Here is a 27,246-nt window from a genome sequence, read left to right on the forward strand (position 1 = left end):
TGCAGCTTTGGAGAGAGCAAAGTGTTGTGGGAAACGTAGTTGGATGTGCTGGGATCACGCACTGCTTGCTGCCAGATCCCTTTTCAGCCGTTTGTTTTAATGTGTCAGTTTACTCCATCCTGTTTTTATGTGCACCTCTTTGCTATTTAAATTACACTTTTGATGAAGTAGCTTTTTAATGAAACCATGCTAATAAACGTGTTTTATTGATTTTTGTGTAGTCATTTTTTTTTCCCCACAAAGGAGGGTTTGTATTTTGTATTATAGTCTTTTTTTGGACTTGTAGTTTTATGATACTGTCATTCTTATCAGGGGTCACCTTTAGAGATAATGTCATTATTCTCAGTGAACGGAGCTAATTTTGATGGTCTAACACAAAGCGCCTGTTTAAATCAGATACGGCCGTCGTTTTTAAGGCAATGCCTCTCCGTCTGCTGAACCTCACTGTATTTTTAGACGTTCATTAATGGAGAATTGCTGAAAGCAATAAACATCGGCATGAAAAAACAAAAAAAGCGTCACATAATAACGAGGAGGGAAAATGAGATACAATTCAGTTACAATTAATATCATCTAAAATGTCACCATCTGCCTAACATCTGCTCTTCCTCAAACAATTACGCGTTTTTACCCTCCTGTTTCGCTCCGACAAAATCCTACCACCAGTCTAAAGATCGCAATTATAGATTGTGTCTCATTAGTAATCGTGTCGATGCTGTAGCTGCTCACAATCCAGGAGTGCATGAACCGGACAACGGCTCAGTCTGCAAATAAAATAAAAAAAGATATTTTCCCTGCCGCTCAGACCCTCTCTCTCTCTCTCTCTCTCTCTCTCTCGGATGGAATATGAGTTATACAGGTTGACACACTGTATTATCTCCCTCCCACAAATAAACAAGAAAAGATGTGAAATGTCCAGTGTTTTAAATGCTTTTAATCATGTTTTAATAAAGTATTTGGTACAAAATATCACGTGGTACAATGGAATACGCACTTACGCACCTGTGGAATCACTGCACACAAGACCCTCATTTCATTGGACTATGACAAAAGTGACCAACCAATAACAGAATGCCACAACTGAACGCTGGCCTTTCAAAATGGCCGTGTCGCGTGTACTCTAACATTGAGCTAATATCAGATCTTTAAAAAAGAGCAGTGTTCATTCATGGTCTTCAAGATTAGCTTTTCGTGGGAGCCCAGTACCGTTTCAGAAATGATATGCTAATTTCTTACAGCTCAGTTTGATTTCCTTAATGCAGCACCATCATTTTGAAAGGCAGTAACAATCTCATTTAGAAGCAGACTCCCCCCTATAATCTAATTGACGTTATGCTAATGAACAGTGCAGAGCAACAATAAAAAATGCATTAAATCGTAGTTTCTTTGCCCCTCTTCAAAACTGTCTTGTCTAAAAATAGCTCTTGTCACTATGTAGGCTACTCAGGAGCAGTGCATGTTGTGGAATGAGTTTTTTTTCCCCGTTAATGTAAGAAGCCAAAATGCTGATAACGAGCATAATCTTAAAAACAAACTAACCAAAGGAGTGCCAGTGCAAACGGACTACGCTTGGCTACAGGTATGTTCAGGTTCACACTCCCAGTGATTGTCTACGCTACTGTAAAACCAAAAGGCTACTATGTGTACAGGCTCATTTGCATTGCCTGTACAGCACTTTCACGCATTCTGTCTGAATGGGAGAAACAGAAAAGTATAGAGGGAGACAATAAAATGGCATTTTTATTCATTCAAATTGGATTCTTAATGTAGGCCTCTGAGACCCGCACATGTAAAGACATCTTTTTTTTTCTGACCGTCTTGAAGTGTCGAGGTAACTGCCGATTATTTTCCCAGTCGTTGTGCAGATTTTCTGTAATCTGCTTCATCCGTTGCTGTGATGGACGGAAGTTATGTGTACATTTATGTGCTTTTCCCCGACCGCAGAGCAATTCTGAGGATAGCGATGGTGCGTTCGCGTGTAGGATGTCGCTGCGATGTCCGTCTGGTCTCGTCCGCACCCGGGCATCGAGAAATACTCCATTTTACTGCGCCGTTCTCTAAAAGCATCACTTATCGCGACCATTTCCGCTCCCGTCTGCAGATAAAATCTCCGTCTCCCCGCCCGCCAGGTGTTCAGATCGGCTTGAGCGGCGATGCTCTTTCAAAGCCAACTGTAGCGCTACATTTCCTCAAACAACTCTCACTCTCAAATCTCTCTCTCTCTCTCTCTCTCTCTCTCTCTCTCTCTCTCTCTCTCTCTCTCTCTCTCTCTCTCTCTCTTTCTTTCTTTCTTTCTTTCTTTCTTTCTTTCTTTCTCTGAAGGTGGGGAAAAGCAATTCCAGGGTTAGGGTTAAGACCGTATGGATAAAAACCCAACCCAGAGGATGCTGTACATAAACAGGAAGTCGTAATGCGTGAGGCAGGAACTGCTTTGACGGGCTCAGGGAGAGACACTAAATGAAGTAAAATGTATGAAGCAGTTATTTAATAGACTGCCTTTTGGGATCGTTAAGCTTCTATTCAACAGTCTCACTGTACATAAAGAATCCCACCCCCCCACCCCACCCCCCATTGCAGCCTTTTACAGTTGTTCAGAAACAATCAATACACAATAATACAGTTCTGTCCTGCTTTCTCTGGCAATAACACGTAGGCTACGTACAGTAAAGCTATCAGGAGACAGTGATTTTCCTTTAACGAATGAAGCTAGAGAAGGGTGTTTCACTGGACTCACGACCCCGAGAAGAAACCTAAAAAAACAACAACAGTGCTTTAAAATGCAAATGACGGCACACCGCATTTACCGAGTGTACAGTAAAAACACAAGCAAAGATAGAACTCGCAGTTTGCAGATATTTCTTGGAGAGGGAAGGATTCTGTCAGTCAGTTTGTGTCAGTTTGCGAAAGGACTCACACCTCCTTCCCACACACCATATGGAGAAACAGCTTGAGGAAGAAAGAAAAGGGAAAAAAAAAAATCATATATATTTATAAAAAAGAGAGATTTTCGAGCACATGTGAACCCGGGATTTTGTCGAGTCCACTGCTCATTCCTGGGTTCTCTGTAACCATCACTTAAAACTGACACGGACCACTGAAGTCTGCCAGATCACCCACAAGTCAAACAACAAGTAGTTGATGGGACTAAAAAGAGCACTTTGTAAAACAGTGACTGCGTTTTTTTTTTTGTCTTCTTTTTTCTTTTTTTTAAGCCTCCTCTCTCTCCCCCCCCCCCCCCCCCCCCCCCCCCCCCGACGTCCAGGCTACGTGCCAGGACGACCTACTCTGCGGCGTCTCTTTTCTTCTTCTTTTGTTTTGTACATGTTCAGCGCTCTCCGCCTCGTTAAGGAGCGGGCTCGTTAGGGCCTGGTTAGGAGTCCCTGTCGCTGTCCTCGCCCCCGTACAGGTCGGCCAGCTTCTTGAAGCGCGGCCCCCAGTCGCTGAGGTAGTTGTAGTCCTGGTCCGCGTCTGTGGTGGCGGACTCCAGCGAGCTGAGGGACTCGGCCACCGAGCCGTTGCCCTCGTAGGCGTAGGTGGCCAGCGAGTCGTAGGGCGGGGCCGTGGGGTCCGAGTCGTTCTCCTGCAGCCGCTGGGAGATGAAGTCGCGCACGTCGGCCTGGTCGCGGGCGGGGCCGGCGGGGGCCCGGCGGGCGGCGGGCGGGTACAGCGACTCCGGGATGATGTCGCGCCGCTGCTTGCCGTCCTCGATGGCCTCGGGGTTGCGCAGCGTGCCGATGTCGAAGGCCTGCGTGTCCTCCTCTCCGCCGCCCTCGTCGTTGTAGCTCACCACGTTGTCCCGCACGTCCTCTTTGGAGATGATCAGAGGCTCCTTCTTCTTCTGTCTCCTCAGGCCGGCGAAGAGCACCACGATCACTGTGACACACACGGGTACAGCTTCAACACACTGATATTTACATAAACAGCACACACACACTGACATTTACATAAACAGCACACACACACACACACTGATATTTACATAAACAGCACACACACACACACACTGACATTTACATAAACAGCGCACACACACACTGACATTTACATAAACAGCACATGCACACACACTGATATTTACATAAACAGCACACACACACTGATATTTACATAAACAGCACACACACACACTGATATTTACATAAACAGCACACGCACACAGGTTCAGCTTTAACACACACTGATATTTACATAAACAGCACACACACACACTGATATTTACATAAACAGCACACACACACACTGATATTTACATAAACAGCACACACACACTGATATTTACATAAACAGCACACGCACACACTGACATTTACATAAACAGCACACTCACTGACATTTACATAAACAGCACACGCACACACACTGATATTTACATAAACAGCACACACACAGATATTTACATAAACAGCACACACACACTGATATTTAAATAAACAGCACACACACACAGGTACAGCTTTAACACACACTGATATTTACATAAACAGCACACACACAGGTTCAGCCTTAACACACACTGATATTTACATAAACAGCACACAGACAGTGATATTTACATAAACAGCACACACACACAGGTTCAGCTTTAACACACACACACTGATATTTACATAAACAGCACACGCACACAGGTTCAGCTTTAATACACACACTGATATTTACATGAACAGCACACACACACACACACAGATATTTACATAAACAGCACACACACAGGGACAGCTTTAACACACACACTGATATTTACATAAACAGCACACACACACACACGGACAGCTTTAACACACACACTGATATTTACATAAACAGCACAAACACAGTATAATACTCCTGGCCTGTATATATAAAGATGAATGTACTTCAAGGCCCTATATGCAGATTTACTGCATATACAGTGCACATTCATTAATTCCTTCATTCATTATCCTAACCCGCTTATCCTGGACAGGTCGCCAGTCCATCACAGGGCACACACACCATTCACTCACACACTCATACCTACGGGCAATTTAGACTCTCCAATCAGCCTGACCTGCATGTCTTTGGACCGTGCCGCCCTACAGTACACATACCTGTTTAACATACATATTTGTGAATATAGATCTGTACAGTGCACAGGTACTGTATGGAGTACATACATGTACATTAATCTGGGCATTGCATACTGCATATTTACATACACATATTTAATGTAATGCACATAGCTTTCAGCTGTACGGTATATGTGTTTTTATTGCACTGTAAAAACTGAAAAATCAGTGGATAAAATGGATTGGAACAAAAGCAAAATTCCTGGAAAACAGAGAGAGAGAGAGAGAGAGAGAGAGAGAGAGAGAGAGAGAGAGAGAGAGAGAGAGAGAGAGAGAGAGAGAGAGAGAGAGAGAGAGAGAGAGAGAGAGAGAGAGAGAGAGAGAGAGAGAGAGAGAGAGAGAGAGAGAGAGAGAGAGAGAGAGAGAGAGAGAGAATAGCACCACAGTCGATGGAAGAAGAGAGAAACAGGAACAGAAAGACAATCACAGTGACTGGGGAGGAGGAGAATGAGCGTGGAAATCTCTCTCTGACTTCTCCCTCGTATCTGAGCGATAACGGTTCGCATCGCGAATGCGTGAATGCACGCGACGCCTCCGCACAGCCCTGTAATAACATTCAAATCACCCGAGTCGCGATGTTTGCGCATTTCCCTGTCTCAACTACATGCGTGTAAATTGCCTCAAAATACCACGTGCTGTACAGATTGGAGAAACCGTGCCTTGTATGTAATTATGTGCTGTGCAACTCTCTTCAAGCACATTTGTTTTTTCCTGGGACAAATATGGGGTTTAACCCCAAATACTACTGGCTCTGTCCCTTACCTTGCCTCAGAGCCTTGCTCTAACTCAGGGGTGCACAACAAGGGCTGATCTCTTTCGGGATTTTGTGCCAACTTCTGGTCTTTAATATTTAATTGACTCAATCTTATCTGGCATGTGTATGGGTACCGGCTACACCTGCAGACTGCAATGATTTTAATGTGCTCAAGTACAGGCTTGAACCAGGGTCATTTATAGAGCTGTCAGCAAATTAAAAACAAGGCGGTTGGTTGGATAAAAAACCAGTACGCAGACCAGCCGTCAAGGACCGGAGTTGTGCACCCCTGCTTTAACTATTCAAACCTTCCCTGAGTTCTTCCATTCATCAAGAGCAGAGAATGAGAAATGGGCAAGTGCATACGCTGAATTCAAGGTACAAGCAACCATCTTATTTCCAGGTGCAGTCAAAAAAGATCATCAATATGGTTGAACAAATTAGCAGTTATTTTTTATCTGTTTATTCTATGATACAATATTTGTTACAATACTTATTTTATGATACTCATGTTGGAGTCCATTGTTTTTTTGTTTTTTTGCGGGTACCAGTGTCAGTGTATTGTACCTATGGGTGTAGTCTAGATATGTGCAGACAGATGGATAATAGATAATGGAGATACAGTATATGGATAGATAGACAGATGATGGAGAACACCTGCTTGATTTATTTTTGTATTCCTTTTGTACACCGAGTGCAGCACGGATGGTGCAGTGGGTAGCACTGCCGCCTCACAGCAAGGAGGTCCTGGGTTCGAATCCCCGTCGGCCGGGGCCTATCTGTGTGGAGTTTGTATGTTCTCCCCGTGTCTGCGTGGGTTTCCTCCGGGTACTCCGGTTTCCTCCCACAGTCCAAAGACATGCAGGTTAGGCTGATTGGAGAGTCTAAATTGCACATAGGTATGAGTGTGTGAGTGAATGGTGTGTGTGCCCTGTCCAGGGTGAATTCCTGCCTTTCGCCCAATGTATGCTGGGATAGGCTCCAGCCCCCCTGCGACCCTGTTCAGGATAAGCGGGTTAAGATAATGGATGGATGGATGGATGGATGGATGAAGTGCACGCTGCACACATTTATAGTGAGTGCCGCACTGTGTGTATGCCCACACTCGTGCTTGTTCTCTACAAAAACTGAAATGGAGACCTTGGGTTGCAATAACAGTTATACAGAGATAATTAATTAGCAGTTTCACAGCACTGCACTACTAATGGTGTGCACCTGACCCAAAGCAAGAAATTGATTTTGTTTTAATCTAATTTGTATGTATGTGTCAATACGGATGCATCATAAAACAAGTAACTGGATACAAAGTACAACACTGCTAATTTGAAATGAATCTTCTCTGAAAACAACACATTACAAATTACATTTTAAAAAGTCAGGTTCAACTGTGCTCCTGTTATGAGAATTTGACATTGAGAGTGTTTCTACTTCAAATTTTGCCATAAAATAAGCCACCTCCTTTTTTATTTGAAATTGTGGAGAAGACAGACAGTTGGATGGATAGAATGAATTCCAGCATGTTTCTGGGTCAACCTTTTCACCTAAGTTCAGCACAAGCCTTCCCACCCCAACTTGCGTGGGATGTGCAGTTGTTCAGTGCTAAGTTAAGTATTAAGTTTTAGAATCCAGTGATTCTCTCTCCTCTGGTGTCCATTTATTATTTGTTTAAATAATATTTCTAGTCCATGGTGGAGGAAATGAGCCACCAGGTGTGCATCTATCTCCTAATGATTTCTACTGTTATATTAGAGTTATGTTATGGTAGGGTCAGGGTTAGTATCAGGGTTAGTGTTAGGATCAGGGGTAGTGTTGGTAACAGGGTCAGGACTAAGGTTAGTATCAGGGTCAGTGTTAGGGTTGAGGGCGTTGGGACACTGAGCAGGATGATGATGATGCAGAGTAGGATGGGGTTAGGGTTAGGGTTTAGGTTAGGGGTAGTGCTGGTGACAGGGTTAGGGTCAGGGTCAGGGGTAGTGTTGGTGACAGGGTCAGTGTTAGGGTCAGGGTCAGGGGTAGTGTTGGTGACAGGGTCAGTGTGACGGTTCAGGACGCTGGGACACTCACTGAGCAGGATGATGACGCAGAGTAAGATGGGGTCAATGTTAGGGTTGAGGGTCAGTGTGAGGGTTCAGGACGCTGGGACACTCACTGAGCAGGATGATGACACAGAGTAAGATGGGGTCAGGGTTAGGGTTGAGGGTCAGTGTGAGGGTTCAGGACGCTGGGACACTCACTGAGCAGGATGATGACGCAGAGTAAGATGGGGTCAGGGTTAGGGTTGAGGGTCAGTGTGAGGGTTCAGGACGCTGGGACACTCACTGAGCAGGATGATGACACAGAGTAAGATGGGGTCAGTGTTAGGGTTGAGGGTCAGTGTGAGGGTTCAGGACGCTGGGACACTCACTGAGCAGGATGATGACGCAGAGTAAGATGGGGTCAGTGTTAGGGTTGAGGGTCAGTGTGAGGGTTCAGGACGCTGGGACACTCACTGAGCAGGATGATGACGCAGAGTAAGATGGGGTCAGTGTTAGGGTTGAGGGTCAGTGTGAGGGTTCAGGACGCTGGGACACTCACTGAGCAGGATGATGACGCAGAGTAAGATGGGGTCAGTGTTAGGGTTCAGGACGCTGGGACACTCACTGAGCAGGATGATGACGCAGAGTAAGATGGGGTCAATGTTAGGGTTGAGGGTCAGTGTGAGGGTTCAGGACGCTGGGACACTCACTGAGCAGGATGATGACACAGAGTAAGATGGGGTCAGGGTTAGGGTTGAGGGTCAGTGTGAGGGTTCAGGACGCTGGGACACTCACTGAGCAGGATGATGACGCAGAGTAAGATGGGGTCAGGGTTAGGGTTGAGGGTCAGTGTGAGGGTTCAGGACGCTGGGACACTCACTGAGCAGGATGATGACACAGAGTAAGATGGGGTCAGTGTTAGGGTTGAGGGTCAGTGTGAGGGTTCAGGACGCTGGGACACTCACTGAGCAGGATGATGACGCAGAGTAAGATGGGGTCAGTGTTAGGGTTGAGGGTCAGTGTGAGGGTTCAGGACGCTGGGACACTCACTGAGCAGGATGATGACGCAGAGTAAGATGGGGTCAGTGTTAGGGTTGAGGGTCAGTGTGAGGGTTCAGGACGCTGGGACACTCACTGAGCAGGATGATGACGCAGAGTAAGATGGGGTCAGTGTTAGGGTTCAGGACGCTGGGACACTCACTGAGCAGGATGATGACGCAGAGTAAGATGGGGTCAGTGTTAGGGTTGAGGGTCAGTGTGAGGGTTCAGGACGCTGGGACACTCACTGAGCAGGATGATGACGCAGAGTAAGATGGCCACCAGCGCCCCGGTGCTGAGTCCGGTGGACAGGGCGTAGGCCTCGGCGCTGCACACCTTCATGTTGCCGTCCCGGTCACAGCTGCACACCCTCACCGTCAGCGTGCTGGTGCTGCTCTGCATGGGGAACTCGCCGTCCGTGATCACCACGGGAACCAGGTACACGCTCTTCTGTGCCCGGCTGAACCCGCTGCGTCGCGTCAGGATCCCCGCCGTGTTGTCTGCACGCGAACGCACGTCACGCACGCGTCAAAAACATCGCACGCGCACGCCGCACACGTCAAACGTGTCGTTCACATGCATTATACACACGTCCAACATCAATCTCATACATTACAAGCTATGTCAAACATCATTCTCATACATTACAAGCACGTCACACATCATTCTCATACATTACAAGCAGGTCAAACATCATTCTCATACATTACAAGCACGTCAAAGATCGTTCTCACACATTACAAGCACGTCAAAGATCGTTCTCACACATTACAAGCACGTCAAACATCGTTCTCACACATTACAAGCACGTCAAACATCGTTCTCACACATTACAAACACGCCAAACTTCTCATTCATGCACTTTACCTACACATCAAACTTATCATACAAACATGTTAAACTTATCATGCTCACACGTTACAAACATGCCAACTCATTCTTGCGCATCACAAATGTGTCAAAGTTATCATTGAAACACATTACAACATGTCAAGCTTATCATTAACACACATTACAAACACAACCTTATCATTCACCCACATACTGTAAATCGATCAAACATCATATTCTCCCACATCACAAATCATTGAATTAAAATGATCACTCACACATCACCAATCCATATAACAATCCAACATATCATTCACGTGTGCATCACAAACAAATAAAAACAATTCAATTCACAATTCACCAACATAGCTAAAACAATCAAACTTATTCTCCACATCCATCACAAACCGAATCCATCACTTCTCAAATCAATCAATGGAACTTATCATCCATACCTATCACAAACCAATCAGAATTACACTTCTCAAATCAAGCAATGTAACTTATCATCCACAGGCATCACAAACCAATCACTTATGTCTTCAAATGTAGCAACTTCATCAAGCTATATCAAACATATCATCAGCATGTATGCATGCCAATCATATCTATTCTTTACACAGCACGCATTGTTCACGCTCAGCACTGGCACCCATGCTAACGCGTTCAGCGTGAGCTTCTCTGCTGGTCGCGGGCATTACAGGAAGGGGTGAATAAACTCTAATTATGAACGAAAAAGGCCCTTATGCACACGAGTGCCTCTCTGCTCGTTAGATGCCGCCTGCTCGTGATTATTAAAATTTCAATTAAAATAATAGGGCAAGAAAGTACTTTATCTAGCCGCCTCCAACACTCAAACCCCACGCTCAAATTGGCAGTTTACACTTTACAAAAAAAAAAAAAACGAAAAAGTAATTCAAAACAAAATTGCGCTGTGCGGTCGGTTGCGTTGATATTTCTGAACGTACGGTTGGTATGGTGATGTAGACACGGACAGTGTTTTATCCCCGGATCTTTAAATGAGTTCTTACTGCATTAAACTGCGTGAACGGCGGAAACCTCGCTTACAGCTGCACATCACTGGCAGCAGGAGGGTCTGCTGAAAGGAACTAAGTGTAATGTACACGTAATATACTTTAGTGCGCCGAGAGTGTGCGGCTTTTCAAAAAATGCACTTATGAGCTTAGCCTTTCCGCAAATATTGAAGTTAATGAATACACTGGAAAATACACTCACCGAGCACTTTATTAGGTATTTATTAGACTTTATTTATTTTTTTACTTCTACTGCTGTAGTCTATGCACTTAGAGGTACGTGGTGTGGCTATTCTGTCATCTTTGATCAGTCTGGCCCTTCTACTCTGACCTCTCTCATTAACAATGCTTTTCTGTCTGCAGAACTGCTGCTCACTGGATTTTTTTTGTTTTATTTTTTGCACCATTCTTTGTAGTCTAGAGACTTGTGTGCGTGAAAATCCCAGGAGATCAGCAGTTTCTGAGATACTCAAACCAACCTGTCTGCCATTCCACGGTCAAAGTGACTTCGATCACATTTTTTCCCAATTCTAATGGCTGATGTGAACATTGACCAAAGCTCCTGACCTGTATCTACATGATTGTATGAATTGCACTGCTGCCACACAATTGACTGATTAGATAATCGCATTAATTAGTAGGTATAATAAAGTAAAAATGTTCCTAATAAAGTGCTCGGTGAGTGTATGTGTGCTATGGTGCATGTGCATGTATGTGAGTGTGCAGGTGTGTGAGCGGGTGTATGTGAGTGTGTGTGTGCGTGAGTGTGTATGTGAGTGAGAGCGTGTGAGATTGTGTGTATGTGAGTGAGAGCGAGTGTGCGTGTGTGTATGCATGAGTGAGTGTGTGAATGTGTGAGTGTGTGTATGTGTGTGCGTGTGTGTGTGAATGTGTGTGTGTGAGCTCACCTCTGTTGTCTTTGACGGTGAAGTTGGCTTTCATGGAAGCTTCTGGAGGCAGACTGAAGAAGAACTTGTGTCCACCCTTGGGCTCATCCACATCGGTGGCACTCACCGTCTGTATCCTCTGAAAACAGGCAGAGCACCAGGCCTTCAGACCAACTTACATCCAGTGACCATCCATTACTATACAGTACATCTGTATGGGTTATAATGCTACTCTACATAACCTCTACACATCAACCAAAGCATTGGGCCTTCAGACCAACTTACATCCAGTGACCATCCATTACTATACAGCACATCTGTATGGGTTATAATGCTACTCTACATAACCTCGACACACATCAACCAAAGCATTGGGCCTTCAGATCAACTTACATCAAGTGACCATCCATTACTATACAGTACATCTGTATGGGTTATAATGCTACTCTACATAACCTCTACACACATCAACCAAAGCATTGGGCCTTCAGACCAACTTACATCAAGTGACCATCCATTACTATACAGTACATCTGTGTGGGTTACAATGGTAGTGTACCTAACATCAACACACATGAAGCACATTGCACTTCCTGACCAACTCACATCCATTATCACTGTATATGTGTGCGTTACAATGGCACTTCACATAACCTATACAAATGCAGTACCAACCACAACATTGGGCCTTCAGAATAACTCACATCCATTATCACTGTATCTGTGTGGGTTATAATGGCACTCTGCATAACCTATACAAATACAGTACCAACCACCATATTGGGTCTTCAGACTAACTCACATCCATTATCGCTGTATCTGTGTGGGTTACAATGGCACTCTGCATAACCTATACAAATACAGTACCAACCACCATATTGGGTCTTCAGACTAACTCACATCCATTATCAGTGTATCTGTGTGGGTTACAATGGCACTCTACATAACCTCTACACATATCAACCACACTGAGGTTTCTGACTCACATCCATTATCAGTGTATCTGTGTGGGTACTCTATCATCTATAACAGGGATACTCAAAACTGGCCCTCAGAGCCAGTGGTACTGCTGGTTATAATTATTCACCTCCAGTCAGCGCTTATTTAAAGGTACAATAGGTGATTTCATACTTCTGAAGGTCAAGAGGGGAATTGCAGCAACAAACATCTTCAAACCACATCACTGTTTATCCCTCCCCTTCTCAGGTAGAAGATTAAATAATTTTCTACAAATCAAATGCTGGAGTTAGCATGGTCTGTGTTAAAACCACAACAAATGGGCAAATGACAAAGACAGTGTGTGTGTGCCGGCTTATTCTGGATCTCTGAGGCTATGGGTGCGCTAAAACCTTTTTGAACCTATTTGAATAACAGAAACATACTGAAGCTGCATGCAGAGCAAGATGTAAGACTTTATATAGCGGTGAACTTCCATTTCTCTCTTACAGCAACATTAAGAGCCAACACCTGGCATTCAGAAATGCTGTACCGCGTCATGACATCGTAATGCCTGTGTACTGGGACCATTAAAGAAAATGGCACAAAAATGGCTTTCTGAAAATTGGCCAGTCTTGGCAAGATTACAGTTTGAAAGACTTCTTCATCACACGTTTTGCCCTGCGATTCATAAGCCACCCCGCTGAGATTTTTTCTTGGTTTATGCTTCTGAATTGTCAGTTATGCTTCTTTTTATATGGATTTTGATGAAATCAAATTTTGCCTGGTACGTCTTGTTGTAACTGCAGGTGGTGAGCACAATAGTGTTCCAACAATGGAGGCTTCTGCTGGTTCTGAAATAAACCCTGGTCCATTTTCTCAGCATGGATTGGGTTCACTGATACACTCCGGAGGCAAGGTTGATGCCAGTCAATACATAATGGCAATTATCGATCACCCCTATGCTATGTTAAAGCATTTATTTCCCATTGAAAACGTTGCCTTTTCAGACTGACAATGCATTACATTGCATTACCCCCTCACACTCAGGGCAGGTACACGGTAAAATGTTCAGTGTTAATTTAACTCTAACGGAGAACATAGAGTTCAATAGGGACCATACGTAGGCCTACCCTGTTACGAGTTGATCCAACACTGAACAATCTACCGTGTAGCAGACCTGGTTCAAATACATACTTGTTTTGGGTTCAATTACTATTTTATACTTTACTGAGCTTGTCTGGTGTATTAGGTCCTATGGAATCCTCTCAAAAATGGCAAACGCTGCCTTCTGGTCCTCTTGGTTGGCTCAGTTACACCAGGCAAGATTAATCGAACTCTGAAATGTACTTGAATCCAAAACAATTACAGTATTTGTAAGTATTTGACTCAGGTCGAGTGTAGTCATCAGTCAGTCTAAACTGCAGCTTGAAGCTTTGACTGCTGCGCTCCTAAGCGGGCGGGCTACAGGCTTGAATCCAGCCTGTAGCACAGGTAAATGCTTTGAACATTGGCTGGCACAGCAGCATAAACAGATCACAGAGGTAAGCCTGCTCTGTCAGTGTGCTGTGTGATCCCTGGTGTAAAATCCAGCTATGACCAGCTGCCAGCTGCTTCAAACATAGCTTGAGCTGGTCAAACCATGTTGAGTATGGACTGTTCAACCAGCTACCAGCTGCTTGAAAACCTAGCTTGAGCCTTTTTTTCAACAGCCTTTTTTTTTCTAATTTTCTTAGTTTTTTTTTTTACCTGTGCAGACTTCGCGTTTTCACACACAAAGGTCTCGTAGACGGTGGCGAAGACGGGCGCGTTGTCGTTGACGTCCAGCACCCTGATGTGGACACGCACTCGGCTCAGCTGCCTGGGGTTGCCTAGGAGACAGACAGGAAGACCACAGAGCATTTTTACAGTGGCCCAAAACACCGCTTCCCCACAAAACACCTGAACACACGGGCACACCTGAACACATCACACTCAGTGAGCACACGCTCTTATACAGAGATACGTTCAGTGGTGGAGAACATTAGTGTAACTCTGAGGAGTACAGAGAAATATGTAATACTCAAATACACACAGGCACACACACACACACCCACACCCACACACACAGACACACAGACCCACACACACAGTTTATTTTTACCTACTACTTACCAGCAGTATAAGTAAGAGGCCACAAACAAGAGTTTCCATCATAATTATCACTGCATAAACAATGGTAACATTGCTCTGAAAGTTTATTTTGAAGAAGTATATAATATAATTTTAATCTCTATATGCTCACAGCAATTTGCTGTGTTAAAATGGCTATTCTCTCTGCAGCTACCTTGAAAACTATATTTGAGAACAATAATGCACTTGACATCTTATAGAAATTGGATTATCCTTGTTTGTCTTACCTAGCAAACATGCCATTGCTGGTTGTTAGAACAGGTTGTGTGTGCTAGTCTGTGATTATCCTCGTCGGGGGAGGTTTAAAGCAGGAGATAACGGAGGTTCATGAGGGGGTATCTGTACCGAATGACCACTGTGCCCACCGCTATTTACTGAACTATGTGGTGGAACTCAATGAACTCTGTTCAGGCCAGGTGTGCTTGTTTTGGATGCACATTTTTTTCTGTGCTCTAATTCATTTTGCCAACCAAAAGGGCAAGTACTTCCTGAACTCTGTATCAGTACTTCCTGAACTCTGAGTCAGTACTTACTGAACTCTGTATCAGTACTTACTGAATTCTGTGGCAGTACTTACTGAACTCTGTATCAGTACTTCCTGAACTCTGTATCAGTACTTCCTGAACTCTGAGTCAGTACTTACTGAAATCTGTATCAGTACTTACTGAATTCTGTGGCAGTACTTACTGAACTCTGTATCAGTACTTCCTGAACTCTGTATCAGTACTTCCTGAACTCTGAGTCAGTACTTCCTGAATTCTGTATCAGTACTTCCTGAACTCTGAGTCAGTACTTCCTGAATTCTGTGGCAGTACTTACTGAACTCTGAGTCAGTACTTACTGAACTCTTTGGCAGTACATTTACATTACATTTTAGTCATTTGGCAGACGCTTTTAATCCAAAGCGACTTACAAGTGCATAGGTTCTACCATAAGTCAGAGCATCACATCCAGCAAAATACACAGGAAATGCTGTTCTAAACATAGTTGTCATCAGAAGTACAATTTTTATTTTTATTTTAGACAAGGATAGGGATATCAGAAAGGAGGGGCAGGGGAAATCAGGAGGGAGGACTAAGGTAGAGTTTGAAAAGGTGGGTTTTGAGTCTGCGTCGAAATAGGGGGAGGGATTCTGCTGTTCTGACAGTGGTAGGCAAGTCATTCCACCACTGAGGAACCAGAACGGAAAACAGGCGTGAACGTGCAGCTCGACCGCCAGGTGCACGTAGAGAGGGAACCGTTAGGCGACCAGAGCTGGCAGACCGGAGTGGTCTAGCTGGGGAGTAGGGAGTGATCAGGGATTGTACTTCCTGGACTCTGTATCAGTACTTACTGAACTCTGTGGCGGTCACGGAGATGTTGTGCCAGGCTGTCTCTTCGCGGTCCAGTGGCCTCAGGGTGAAGATGGTCCCGTTTCCGGGGTGGATGTTGAACAAACGGTCCATGTCTGTGCGCCGGTCGATGGAGTACCTGAAAAAAATATTTGAATCATGAGTCATAATTAACGTCAGCCATTATCTGCTGGAGCAGGGATCTCAAACAGTGTCTGCAGACGTCTCTGTTTCCTCTCAATCCAAAGCTCAAATTCAGGCCACGGAAACGAGATGTGAGACTCTTTAGCCAAACCGGTTGAATAATGTAATGTCTTAAACGCTGAGACGTGGCGAACATTGGCAGACGCCGCTGTACTTCAGGGCCTTGCTGCCTCACATTATAAAGGCAGATTATTCCCCTCACTGACTCACTGAAGAAGACTCGCTCAATAACTTCTGCTCTCCCTCAGGTCCCCTAAAACTGCCCGCTTGCTCTATTGTGCAGACATAATAAAAGATTGATGATCTTGTTTTATTTTTATTCTGTTATGACAGAAATCTTAATTAATGTCTGGCACTTGAGTTTTTTTTTTTTTTTTTGTAAATAATAATCGCCCTTATTTAGTTATGTATTTTGTGGTATTTTTTTAAGGCAGTGGCCCAGTATGTATAGGCAGCGGGTCCCTGGCACAGGGCTCTTCAGGAGGTGTACAGACTCATGCTGGCACTGGGTGATACATCAGTGTGATTAATGGATAGTGGGCAGGCAGGATGTTAGCCAGGACTGGAGGAGGAAGTTTCCACCCCTGGGGGGTTGGGGAGTGGGGGGTTGTGGGGGGGGGGGGGGGTGCAGAGTATCCTTAAAAACCTTCTTTTTCCTCACACGTGTTTTTTTCTGCCAACAGAAGGGAAGCCAAAAAAGCACTCTTTTTTCTGTTTTAAGCTCTCCTTTTATTTTAAATGATCGCAGCCCCCTCCTGCATGGCTTGCGCCCGTTTAGCTCGCTGTTGTCCGATCGCTAATTGCCTTTCTGATGCTCTCAGTAATTCAGCCCGGCCCGGCCCCTCCCCAGATGAAGCGCGGGAGATAATTCTGCTCTCGCGCCGCGGCCCTTAAGTGCTGCTCTCCATCAGCCGCTCCGCTGGTAATTGCCCTTTTTTTTTACAACCTCCTGTTTACATGGGGGAAATGTTTGCTTACTGCAACAAGGTACCGGGCAGAGCAAGTCGGGGAAATGTTCGCTCACTGCAACAAGGTACAGGGCAGAGCAAGTCGGGGAAATGTTCGCTCACTGCAACAAGGTACAGGGGTAGAGGGGGTGGGGTAAAGGAGTGTTCACTGGGTACAGGGTAGAGGGGGTGGGGGAAATGAGTGTTCAGTATGTACAGGGTATAGAGGGGGTGGGGGTAATGAGTGTTCACTAGGTACAGGGTATGGAGGGGGTGGGGGTAATGAGTGTTCACTAGGTACAGGGTATAGAGGGGGTGGGGGTAATGAGTGTTCACTGGGTACAGGGTATAGAGGGGGTGGGGGTAATGAGTGTTCAGTGTGTACAGGGTATAGAGGGGGTGGGGGTAATGAGTGTTCACTAGGTACAGGGTATGGAGGGGGTGGGGGTAATGAGTGCTCAGTGTGTACAGGGTATAGAGGGGGTGGGGGTAATGAGTACACAGTATGTACAGGGTATGGAGGGGGTGGGGGTAATGAGTGTTCACTGGGTACAGGGTATGGAGGGGGTGGGGGTAATGAGTGCTCAGTGTGTACAGGGTATGGAGGGGGTGGGGGTAATGAGTGTTCAGTGTGTACAGGGTATGGAGGGGGTGGGGGTAATGAGTGTTCAGTGTGTACAGGGTATGGAGGGGGTGGGGGTAATGAGTGTTCACTTGGTACAGGGTATGGAGGGGGTGGTTGTAATGAGTGTTCACTGGGTACAGGGTATGGAGGGGGTGGGGGTAATGAGTGTTCACTGGGTACAGGGTATGGAGGGGGTGGGGGTAATGAGTGTTCACTGGGTACATGGTATAGAGGGGGTGGGGGTAATGAGTGTTCACTGGGTACATGGTATAGAGGGGGTGGGGGTAATGAGTGTTCACTGGGTACATGGTATAGAGGGGGTGGGGGTAATGAGTGTTCACTGGGTACATGGTATAGAGGGGGTACGGAGGTGTTGGTTTTAATAAACATCAGAGCACTCGTCCACTCGGGGGAGCCTGCCGGCTGCTGGTCTCGGAGTGGGGAGCGGGGAGCGGGGAGCGGGGTGATCCGAGGAGAGAGCTGGAGAATCCGCACACGGCTCTGGAGATCCTTTAAGGAGCTGATATTCCTGCTGCTCCGATATTCCGACCACATTCATTTGATCCGCCCGGATAATGGCCTGAGCCGAGCTCAAACAACACCGTGCCCCGTGATATTTCAGCTACTGTACGCACCGGCAGGACATGGAGTACTTTCATTTCACACCCGGGGCCCTCTGCGGGGGTCTCCCTGGGTAAGGTGTAGAGGGGGAGGGGGCACACTGATATCCTGATACCTGAGCACACACACCTGTGTACCTGAGCACACACACCTGTGTACCTGAACACACACACCTGAGTACCTGAGCACTGGAGGTGATTCTTGCCTGGGCTTTTCATACAGAGAGCTTTGCTTTCACTGAAAAACCTTGTATTTCGCTCCAGAGTGTCTGCTAGGTTTGTCATTACCTTTCCATCAGTTTTGGCCTTGGCAATAAGGTGGGTGGACTCTTTGAAAATAAATGGCCTAAATTAAACTCTTTGGACAAGCACACAGAAACGCAGCAGGTTCTGCTGCCCTCCAGTATCCAAGTTAAAAATGCCCGAGTTAACCCCTGCTGTGTCCCTAACCATAACCCTACACACTGAGTCCTAACCCCACACAGTGACTCAGACCTAACCCTAACCCCACACAGTGACTCACACATAACCCTAACCCCACACAGTGACTCAGTGAGTCCTAACCCTAACCACACACAGTGACTCAGACCTAACCCTAACCCCACACAGTGACTCAGACCTAACCCTAACCCCACACAGTGACTCAGACCTAACCCTAACCCCACACAGTGACTCCGACCTAACCCTAACCCCACACAGTGACTCAGTGAGACCTAACCCCACACAGTGACTCACACCAAACCCTAACCACACACAGTGACTCAGTGAGTCCTAACCCTAACCCCACACAGTGACTCAGACCTAACCCTAACCCCACACAGTGACTCAGTGAGTCCTAACCCTAACCCCACACAGTGACTCAGTGAGTCCTAACCCTAACCCCACACAGTGACTCACACCTAATCCTAACCACACACAGTGACTCAGACCTAACCCTAACCCCACACAGTGACTCAGACCTAACCCTAACCCCACACAGTGACTCAGTGAGTCCTAACCCTAACCCCACACAGTGACTCACACCTAACCCTAACCACACAGTGACTCAGACCTAACCCTAACCCCACACAGTGACTCAGTGAGTCCTAACCCTAACCCCACACAGTGACTCAGTGAGTCCTAACCCTAACCCCACATAGTGCCCCATAGCCCCACACAGTGCCCCATAACCCCACACAGAGCCCCATAGCCCCACACAGTGCCCCATAACCCCTCACAGAGCCCCATAACCCCACACAGAGCCCCATAGCCCCACCTAGAGCCCCATAACCCCACACAGAGCCCCATAGCCCTGCGGGGCGGTGGTACCTGATGAGGCTGCGGCTGCTGTCGGGGTCCATGGCGCTGACGGAGCCGATGGTGGTCCCAGCGTCCGCGTCCTCCTTCACCTCCATGGTGTAGCTGTCGCGCTCGAACACCGGCGGCTCGTCCACGTCCTCCACCGTCACCTTCACCGTGGCAGTGTCCCTGAACGGCCCCATGGAGCTGAAGCGTGGGTCCAGCCGCGTGTTCTCCACCTGCACCTTCAGCACGTACACGCTCTTCCTCTCAAAGTTCAGAGGCTGACACACACACACACACAGACATACACAGAGAAGAAAGCGTGCGGTTAATAATGTAGCCTATTGTAATAAAACTGATTGCACATGTGCACACACACACACACACATACTCAAACACACACACACAGTCACACACAGAGCACACACACACACACAGTCACACACAGAGCACACACACACACATCTAGTAGTCACACACAGAAGCACACACACACACACACACATCTAGTCGTCACACACAGAAGCACACACACATACACACACACACACACACACACACACAGTCACACACAGAAGCACAGTGAGCAGAATGTGACCAGCTACTCAGCAGGAGTACAGGTTGCTGTGGCTGTCCTTGGGCTGTTCAACACAGTCGACAACAGGAACATGTAAGAAACTGACAACATAACAGATGCTACTTAAGAACCACATTACTGCAGATATTCGCAGTCTATAGGCTGAAGGACACACACACACACACACCATAAACCATGCAGTTAAACCACTTTTAATATGACTCACACTGACGCCCTTATGGCTGTGTTTAGCAGTGGCCCAGCGGAAGGCCTTGGGGGTGGGGGGCGGGGGGGGGTGTGTACTTGGTGTCCCCTTGTGCACCGTGACCCACGGCTGTCACTCAGGGGTATTACTCAGCACTGACACAAAAGCCCCTTTCACTCTCATATCCTACGCCGACATGGGATGAGCATGTCGTCACACACAGGACTGGATTATGCAGCTTGTGTTTGAGTGATTACGTGTGTGTGTGTGTGTGACTCTTCTTTGTACAGATACACTACATTGTATTCTGTACATGCAAATGTGGAATAATCTGTGACAAATGAGTATGAAATGTTTATTGTGTGTTTGTGTGTGAATAATGCTGTGTGCATTATTGTGTGTGTGTGTGTGTGTGTGTGTGTGTGTGTGTGTGTGTGTGTGAATAATGCCGAGTGGTATATATTGCAGTGTTTCTGTGTGTGTGTGTGTGTGTGTGTGTGTGTGAATAATGCTGAGAGGTATATATTGCAGTGTTTCTCTGTGTGTGTGTGTGTGTGTGTGTGTGCGTGTGTGAATAATGCTGAGTGGTATATATTGCAGTGTTTCTGTGTGTGTGTGTGAATAATGCTGAGAGGTATATATTGCAGTGTTTCTGTGTGTGTGTGTGTGTGTGTGTGTGTGTGTGTGTGTGTGTGTGTGTGTGAGTAAAACAGTATTCATGTGCGTGTGTGTGTGTGTGTATGTGCATGTGTGAATAATGCTGAGTGGTATATATTGCAGTGTTTCTGTGCGTGTGTGTGCGTGTGTGTGTGAGTAAAACAGTATTCATGTGCGTGTGAATAGCGTGGTGTTTGTAATTAAAAGGATTGTGTGGCAGGGCCTGGGCCCTGATTGACTGATGCAGAGTAGCTGTGCACAGCCCTGTGAGAGCTCTTTACACAGGCCGTGGCTCCCTCTTTCATAAGGCAGGAGCGTTTAATTGGAGGCCTCAGTGTCAGAGCGGGGAGCTGGTCTGAAGTCACGTGGACTCTGATCTCTGCAATCTGCCCGGGATTACGGAGCGCTGCGGTCGCCGGGAGGCTGCGGAGGACCAGCAGCGACGCCGGGCAATTATCAGCACTTTTCTTTTTCATATTTCTGCTTTTCTCTGTCGCCGGAAAGTTCCGGATCGATTCAGAGCCAAGGACAAGGCTGGGCCTCGACCACTGTCTTTCTCATGTCTTTCTACAGCGGAATAAAGAGAGAGAGAGAGGGAGAGAGTGAGGGAGAGGGAGAGATAAAGAGAGGGGGAAGAGAGGAGAGAGAGAGATAGAGAGAGGAGAGAGAGATAGAGAGAGGAGAGAGCGAAGGGGGAGAGAGAGGGAGATATGCTATATGCACCGTTAAAACAATCCATCAATGGGATCCCACGTACCGTAAGAAGAAACAAACAGTAAGGATGTGCCACAGGTGTGCCGTGGAAAATATGTGTTTACAAACATGGCTTATGTTTGGACAGTTTTAGTGCTACATGTAATCTGCATATTAATGCAAAGTGTGATTCCACAAAGCTAATAAATGAATGTTTACACTAGCCAGGCAATGTACAGTATATTCATAATCCTAAAGCAGCCACATCAGTTATTGGCCATCTCAGAAACAACAAGAATGTGTAGTTGTAAGGCGTAATTAACATTAGTTTGTTTAGATCGCAGAGGGGTAATTGATGCCAAAAAGACGAATTAAGAGTGGGAAAAAGACAGCTCAGGGAGCGGGCAGTAGATTTGCAGTCGATTAAAAAAAGGAAAAAAAAAGACAAGGTTGCAGTCCTCTGCCTTCCCCCTTCCCCTCAGGTTAACCCTTACAGGTGTACTGTTTATTTTATTAAATTAAGTGTCATTAAATGATCTGTCATTTTCACAAATTAAAAATGATATGTTGCTTTCCAGTAGTGGTGTCAGGTGTGCCATTGGGGCGGGATGTAGCCTAGTGGCTAAGGTACATGGGGCCCGGTAGGTTGCTGGTTCCAGCCCTGGTGTAGCGACGCTAAGATCAGTGAAGCTATTGGACTCCTTGAGAGGCCCTTAACCCCACATTGATCTAGGGGTGATTGTCGTATGCTTAGTCTAATCAACTGTAAGTCACTCTGGATAAAAGCATCAGCTAAATGACTGTAATGACATTCCCACCACACATTCAAATGATGGCGCGCTCACAGGAACCTGCATGGTGACCACCAAAGAGCAAGCGCATGAAATCCACAAATCTGCTTTAAAATGAGCTTTGATACAGAACGGTGCTCAGTGTTACCGTGTCAGACCACACTGGCGGCTGTCTCAAGGCTCTGTCTCCGTCTCTTTTCTCCAAAAACAGCACGATCATCTACTAAGAAAAGTAAGAACTTGGCTCCTAGTAATAGCTTTGCTTCGAAACGGTATTTGGAGTGTGAAAATGAACTTCTGTGACTGCCAATCACCACAGATGTTGCCAAGTCCACCAAAACTGAAAGTGAAGGCCCGACACTTTAAATGTAAGGTCTAAAATGTACCATCGAGTTGTACATGACTCTTTTGTTTCACTAACAGAAACTGATCCTTGCTGGTGGCACGGAGATGCAGTGACAGAAGGGTACAGAGTCCCCCCTGGGAGCCTTTCTGTGGAGTCTGCATGTTCTTTCCGTGTTCACGTGGGTCTCCTCTGGGTGCTCCGGTTTCCTCCCACAGTCCAAATACATGCAGATTAGACTAATTGGAGTCTAAATTGGCCCTATTGAGTGAACGGTGTGTGTGCCCAGCGATTCCTGCCTCTCGTCCACTGCATGCTGGGATAGTTCCCCCCCTCCCCTGACCAGGAGAAAGCAGTTTATACACTTGAAGGATAGATGACTCAAGCCGTCCTTGGTGCTCTCCAAGGTGCTGAAAGGAGCAGTCAGTCACTTTATTGCTGGCTGCACAGAGCCGTATATCACCACAATAGACTGTGATAGGTAAAAGCCACGGTGATAGTCTATCCAGTTACAATGTGGTGATCACCCAGATAGGCTGCACTGTGATCTTGCTTTTGATTGGCCAAGCCTCTGATTGCAGAACAGAACAGCCAGATTTCAGCTTCAGAATAAAAGTTCCAGTAAGTTCTTTATGCGAAACAATGGCAAAGTTACTGATCTGGAAATCATTTCTAGAGTAAATGATGATATATGATAATGCTGATGATAAGATTTATGACCCAACATTAGAATCTAGTAAAACTGTATTCTCTGACCTGAACAGCCTGCATTAATGCCAAAAACACCATCCTCCATCCTGCTACTCCAAAATGCGTATTGTGTACAGTGTGGCTCTGAATCTCACTATGGGGTAGTACTGATGAAGTTTCCCTGACAACCATTATGGAAATGTGTGGGCCTTATTAAAAAAACTAAAATGGTAAATATACTGCACATTTCACCACAATATATCTTGCAAACCTGAAAGAAGCAGTCATTTCAATATTTTCCCATTTATTGTGAAGTGCCTGGCCACCTCTTGTGCCCATGACACTGTACGTTATTTCAGCATTGTGCGGCCTTTTCTGTTCTGTGAGGGGAGGTTAAAAGGGTTGAAGGTTAAAGGTTAAGCACGGTGCTGTGCTGTTATGCTGTTATTATAGGGCGGCCTGTAGCGTAGTGGTTAAGGTAAAGGACTGGGACACGCAAGGTCAGGGGTTCTAATCCTGGTGTAGCCACAATAAGATCCGCACAGCCGTTGGGCCCTTGAGCAAGGCCCTTAACCCTTGCTCCAGGGGAGGCTTGTCTCCTGCTTAGTCTAATCAACTGTACGTCGCTCTGGATAAGAGCGTCTGCCAAATGCCAATGATGTAATGTAATGTAATGTAATGCTGGAGCGTGCGTGACGCACCTTTCTGACGGTGATGACGCCCTCCTGCGTGGCCCGGTCGGCGATGATGTCGAAGGTGTCCAGACCGTCTCCCCCGATGACGCTGTAGTCCATCTCGGCGTTGACCCCGATGTCGGCGTCCGTGGCCTTGATCCGCCCCACGGGGGACCCGATCTCTGTGGACTCTGGGGCGCTGAACTGATACACACCTGGAGCCACACACGAGATGGGGTCAGAACCCAGAGATCTGGTGTTTAACACACACGTCCTAGACCTGGGGACATGTGCCTGACCTACACCTGGAGAGACACCTCTAATCTCATAAGCGTTTGTGTGAGTGTGAGTGTGAGTGTGTGTGTGTGTGTGTGTGTGTGTATATGTGTGTGAGAGTGAGTGTGTGTGTATATGTGTGTGTGTGTGTGTGTGTGTGTGAGGCCCTGTATTGGTCCTGTGACACCAACATAATCCCTTCTCTCCAGAGTAAAGGTAAAACGTGTGGATGGAGGGAGGTGAAGACAGATAGAGTGATGGGGAGAGGGACAGATAGAATTACAGAGAGATGGACTGAGAGGCAGAGAGAGAAAGAGAGAGAGGGTGCCACATTGCTCTGCCAGACACCAAACCCATCACAGCCTGACAAGCAGACTCCTCTGGGTGTCTGATCACAAAGCCCCACTCAGGCTGCGTAAACCCCCAACCCAGCACAAACGGGGTGGGCTTGCAGTGTTTTACCAATAAACAGTACGATTAATCGAGGCTGGGAACGGCGTTTGAGTGCTCCCTGCAATGATAGGAGCTAGCAATCACCTCTACCCCCACACCTCACTCCTGACCCCTGAACCACACCCTCACCCCAAAACCACCCCCTCACCCCCACACCTCACTCCTGACTCCTGAACCACACCCTCACCCCCACACCTCACTCCTGACTCCTGAACCACACCCTCACCCCCACACCTCACTCCTGACTCCTGAACCACACCCTCACCCCCACACCTCACTCCTGACCCCTGAACCACACCCTCACCCCAAAACCACCCCCTCACCCCCGAACCACCGCCTCACCCCAAAACCACCCCCTCACTCCTGCGGTCTGACTTAAGGGAGACTGAACGAGTCTGAGTCAGCACAGCTGCTGTTCTCAAATGTGCCTCAGAAACAGGCAGGAGAAGATGGAGGGAGGGAGGGAGGGAGGGAGGGAGGGGGTGAGAGGGTGTTAGGGTGAGAGAGAATGATGGAAAAAAGACATGCAGAGAGAGGGAGGCGTGAGAATATTAACATGGGGATAACAGTGTGAGTGCGAAAAGGAAAAGAGAAAAAAAGAGAGAGAAAGAGCATGTGAGAGACAGAGAGTGAGAGAATGAGAGTTAACATGGGAGTTTGACAGTGCGAGAGAAAGGGAAAAAAGAGAAAGAGAGATAGAAATGCAGAGAGTTTGCACTTTTCATTTAATAGGGATTAGCAGACTGATCTGATGCACTTTACTGGACCCGTCTCTCCATCACAAGGCTCTACATTTAATTACTCCCCGACTCCCCGAGACAGACGCAATACCGCCAACGGGCCACATCCCACAGCGACCGTGTCTCTCTCTGTGCCTCTCTCTCTCCCACCCTCCCTCTCTCTCTCCCTCTCTCCCTCTCTGTGCCTCTCTCTCTCTCTATCACCTACATCTCCCACCCTCCCTTTCTATCTGTCTCTCTCTCCTACCCTCCCTCTCTCTATCTATCTCTCCCATCCTGCCTCTTTCTCTTTCTAACTCTCTCCCATCCACCGTCTTTCTCTGTGTCTCTCTCCCACCATCCCTCTCTCCCCCCTCTCTCTCTCTCTCTCTCTCTCTCAATTCAACTCAATTTAAAATGCTTTATTGGCATGAAATACAGCAATGTAAATATTGCCAAAGCAGATAGATGGAAATCAATAAAATCTACAGTAAATACAGTGCAGTAAATATAAACATATATTATAATAATAATGAGTGAACAGCACAACAACATTAACATCTCTCTCCCCCCTTCTCTCTCTCTCCTGTCTTTCTTCTCCCTCTCCCCATCTCTCTGTCCCCCTCTCTCTCTTCTCCATCTCTCTCCCCTTCTCTCTCTTGCTCCCCCCCTCCCCCTGTCTCTCCCCCCCCTCTCTCTCTCTCTCTCTCTCTCTCTCTCTCTCCCCCCATCGCTCCCTACACTAATCCAAACTTCACTCTCAAACAGAGAGCAGATGGAGTCTGCTTTGTCACGGGTACTGTGGGGATTGTGGGGGGTGTGTGTGGGGCTGTGTGTGGGGGTATTTACTCTGTGGAAAGTGTGGCGGGTACTGGGTTAGGTAGGGGGGTGTGTGGGGGTGTGTGTGGGGCTGTGTGTGGGGGTATTTACTCTGTGGGAAGCGTGGTGGGTACTGGGTTAGGTAGTGGGGTGTGTGGGGGTGTGTGTGGGGCTGTGTGTGGGAGTATTTACTCTGTGGGAAGCGTGGTGGGTACTGGGTTAGGTAGGGGGGTGTGTGTGGGGCTGTGTGTGGGGGTATTTACTCTGTGGGAAGCATGGTGGGTACTGGGTTAGGTAGGGGTGTGTGTGGGGCTGTGTGTGGGGGTATTTACTCTGTGGGAAGCGTGGTGGGTACTGGGTTAGGTAGGGGGGTGTGTGGGGGTGTGTGTGGGGCTGTGTGTGGGGGTATTTACTCTGTGGGAAGCGTGGTGGGTTGTCGTTGACGTCCGAGAGGGTGATGTTGACGGTGGTGGTCCCCGAGAGACCGCCCATCTGTCCCGCCATGTCCTTGGCCTGGATCATGACCTGGAAGTGCTCCCGGTTCTCCCGGTTCATATGGGGCAGGGCCGTCCGGATGATCCCTTGAA

The 27,246-nt window shown here is 46.9% G+C and overlaps 1 protein-coding gene across 1 annotated transcript in view; it reads right to left on the reverse strand.

Annotated features, from left to right (window-relative positions):
• Positions 1-3,370: 3,370 nt before the first annotated feature.
• LOC133125800 (cadherin-6-like) overlaps positions 3,371-27,246 on the reverse strand; it is a 28,113-nt gene continuing 4,237 nt past the window's right edge. The window contains exons 3-10 of the mRNA XM_061237422.1: positions 27,073-27,240; positions 24,420-24,607; positions 19,790-20,043; positions 16,088-16,224; positions 14,332-14,453; positions 11,668-11,785; positions 9,143-9,394; positions 3,371-3,873 (exon numbers count right to left, since the gene is read on the reverse strand). Coding sequence (XP_061093406.1) covers positions 3,371-3,873; positions 9,143-9,394; positions 11,668-11,785; positions 14,332-14,453; positions 16,088-16,224; positions 19,790-20,043; positions 24,420-24,607; positions 27,073-27,214 — 1,716 coding nt within the window. The 5' untranslated portion in view covers positions 27,215-27,240. The remainder of the gene's footprint in view (positions 3,874-9,142; positions 9,395-11,667; positions 11,786-14,331; positions 14,454-16,087; positions 16,225-19,789; positions 20,044-24,419; positions 24,608-27,072; positions 27,241-27,246) is intronic.

This window comes from Conger conger, chromosome 4 (assembly GCF_963514075.1).
Source record: "Conger conger chromosome 4, fConCon1.1, whole genome shotgun sequence".
NCBI lineage: Eukaryota > Metazoa > Chordata > Actinopteri > Anguilliformes > Congridae > Conger > Conger conger.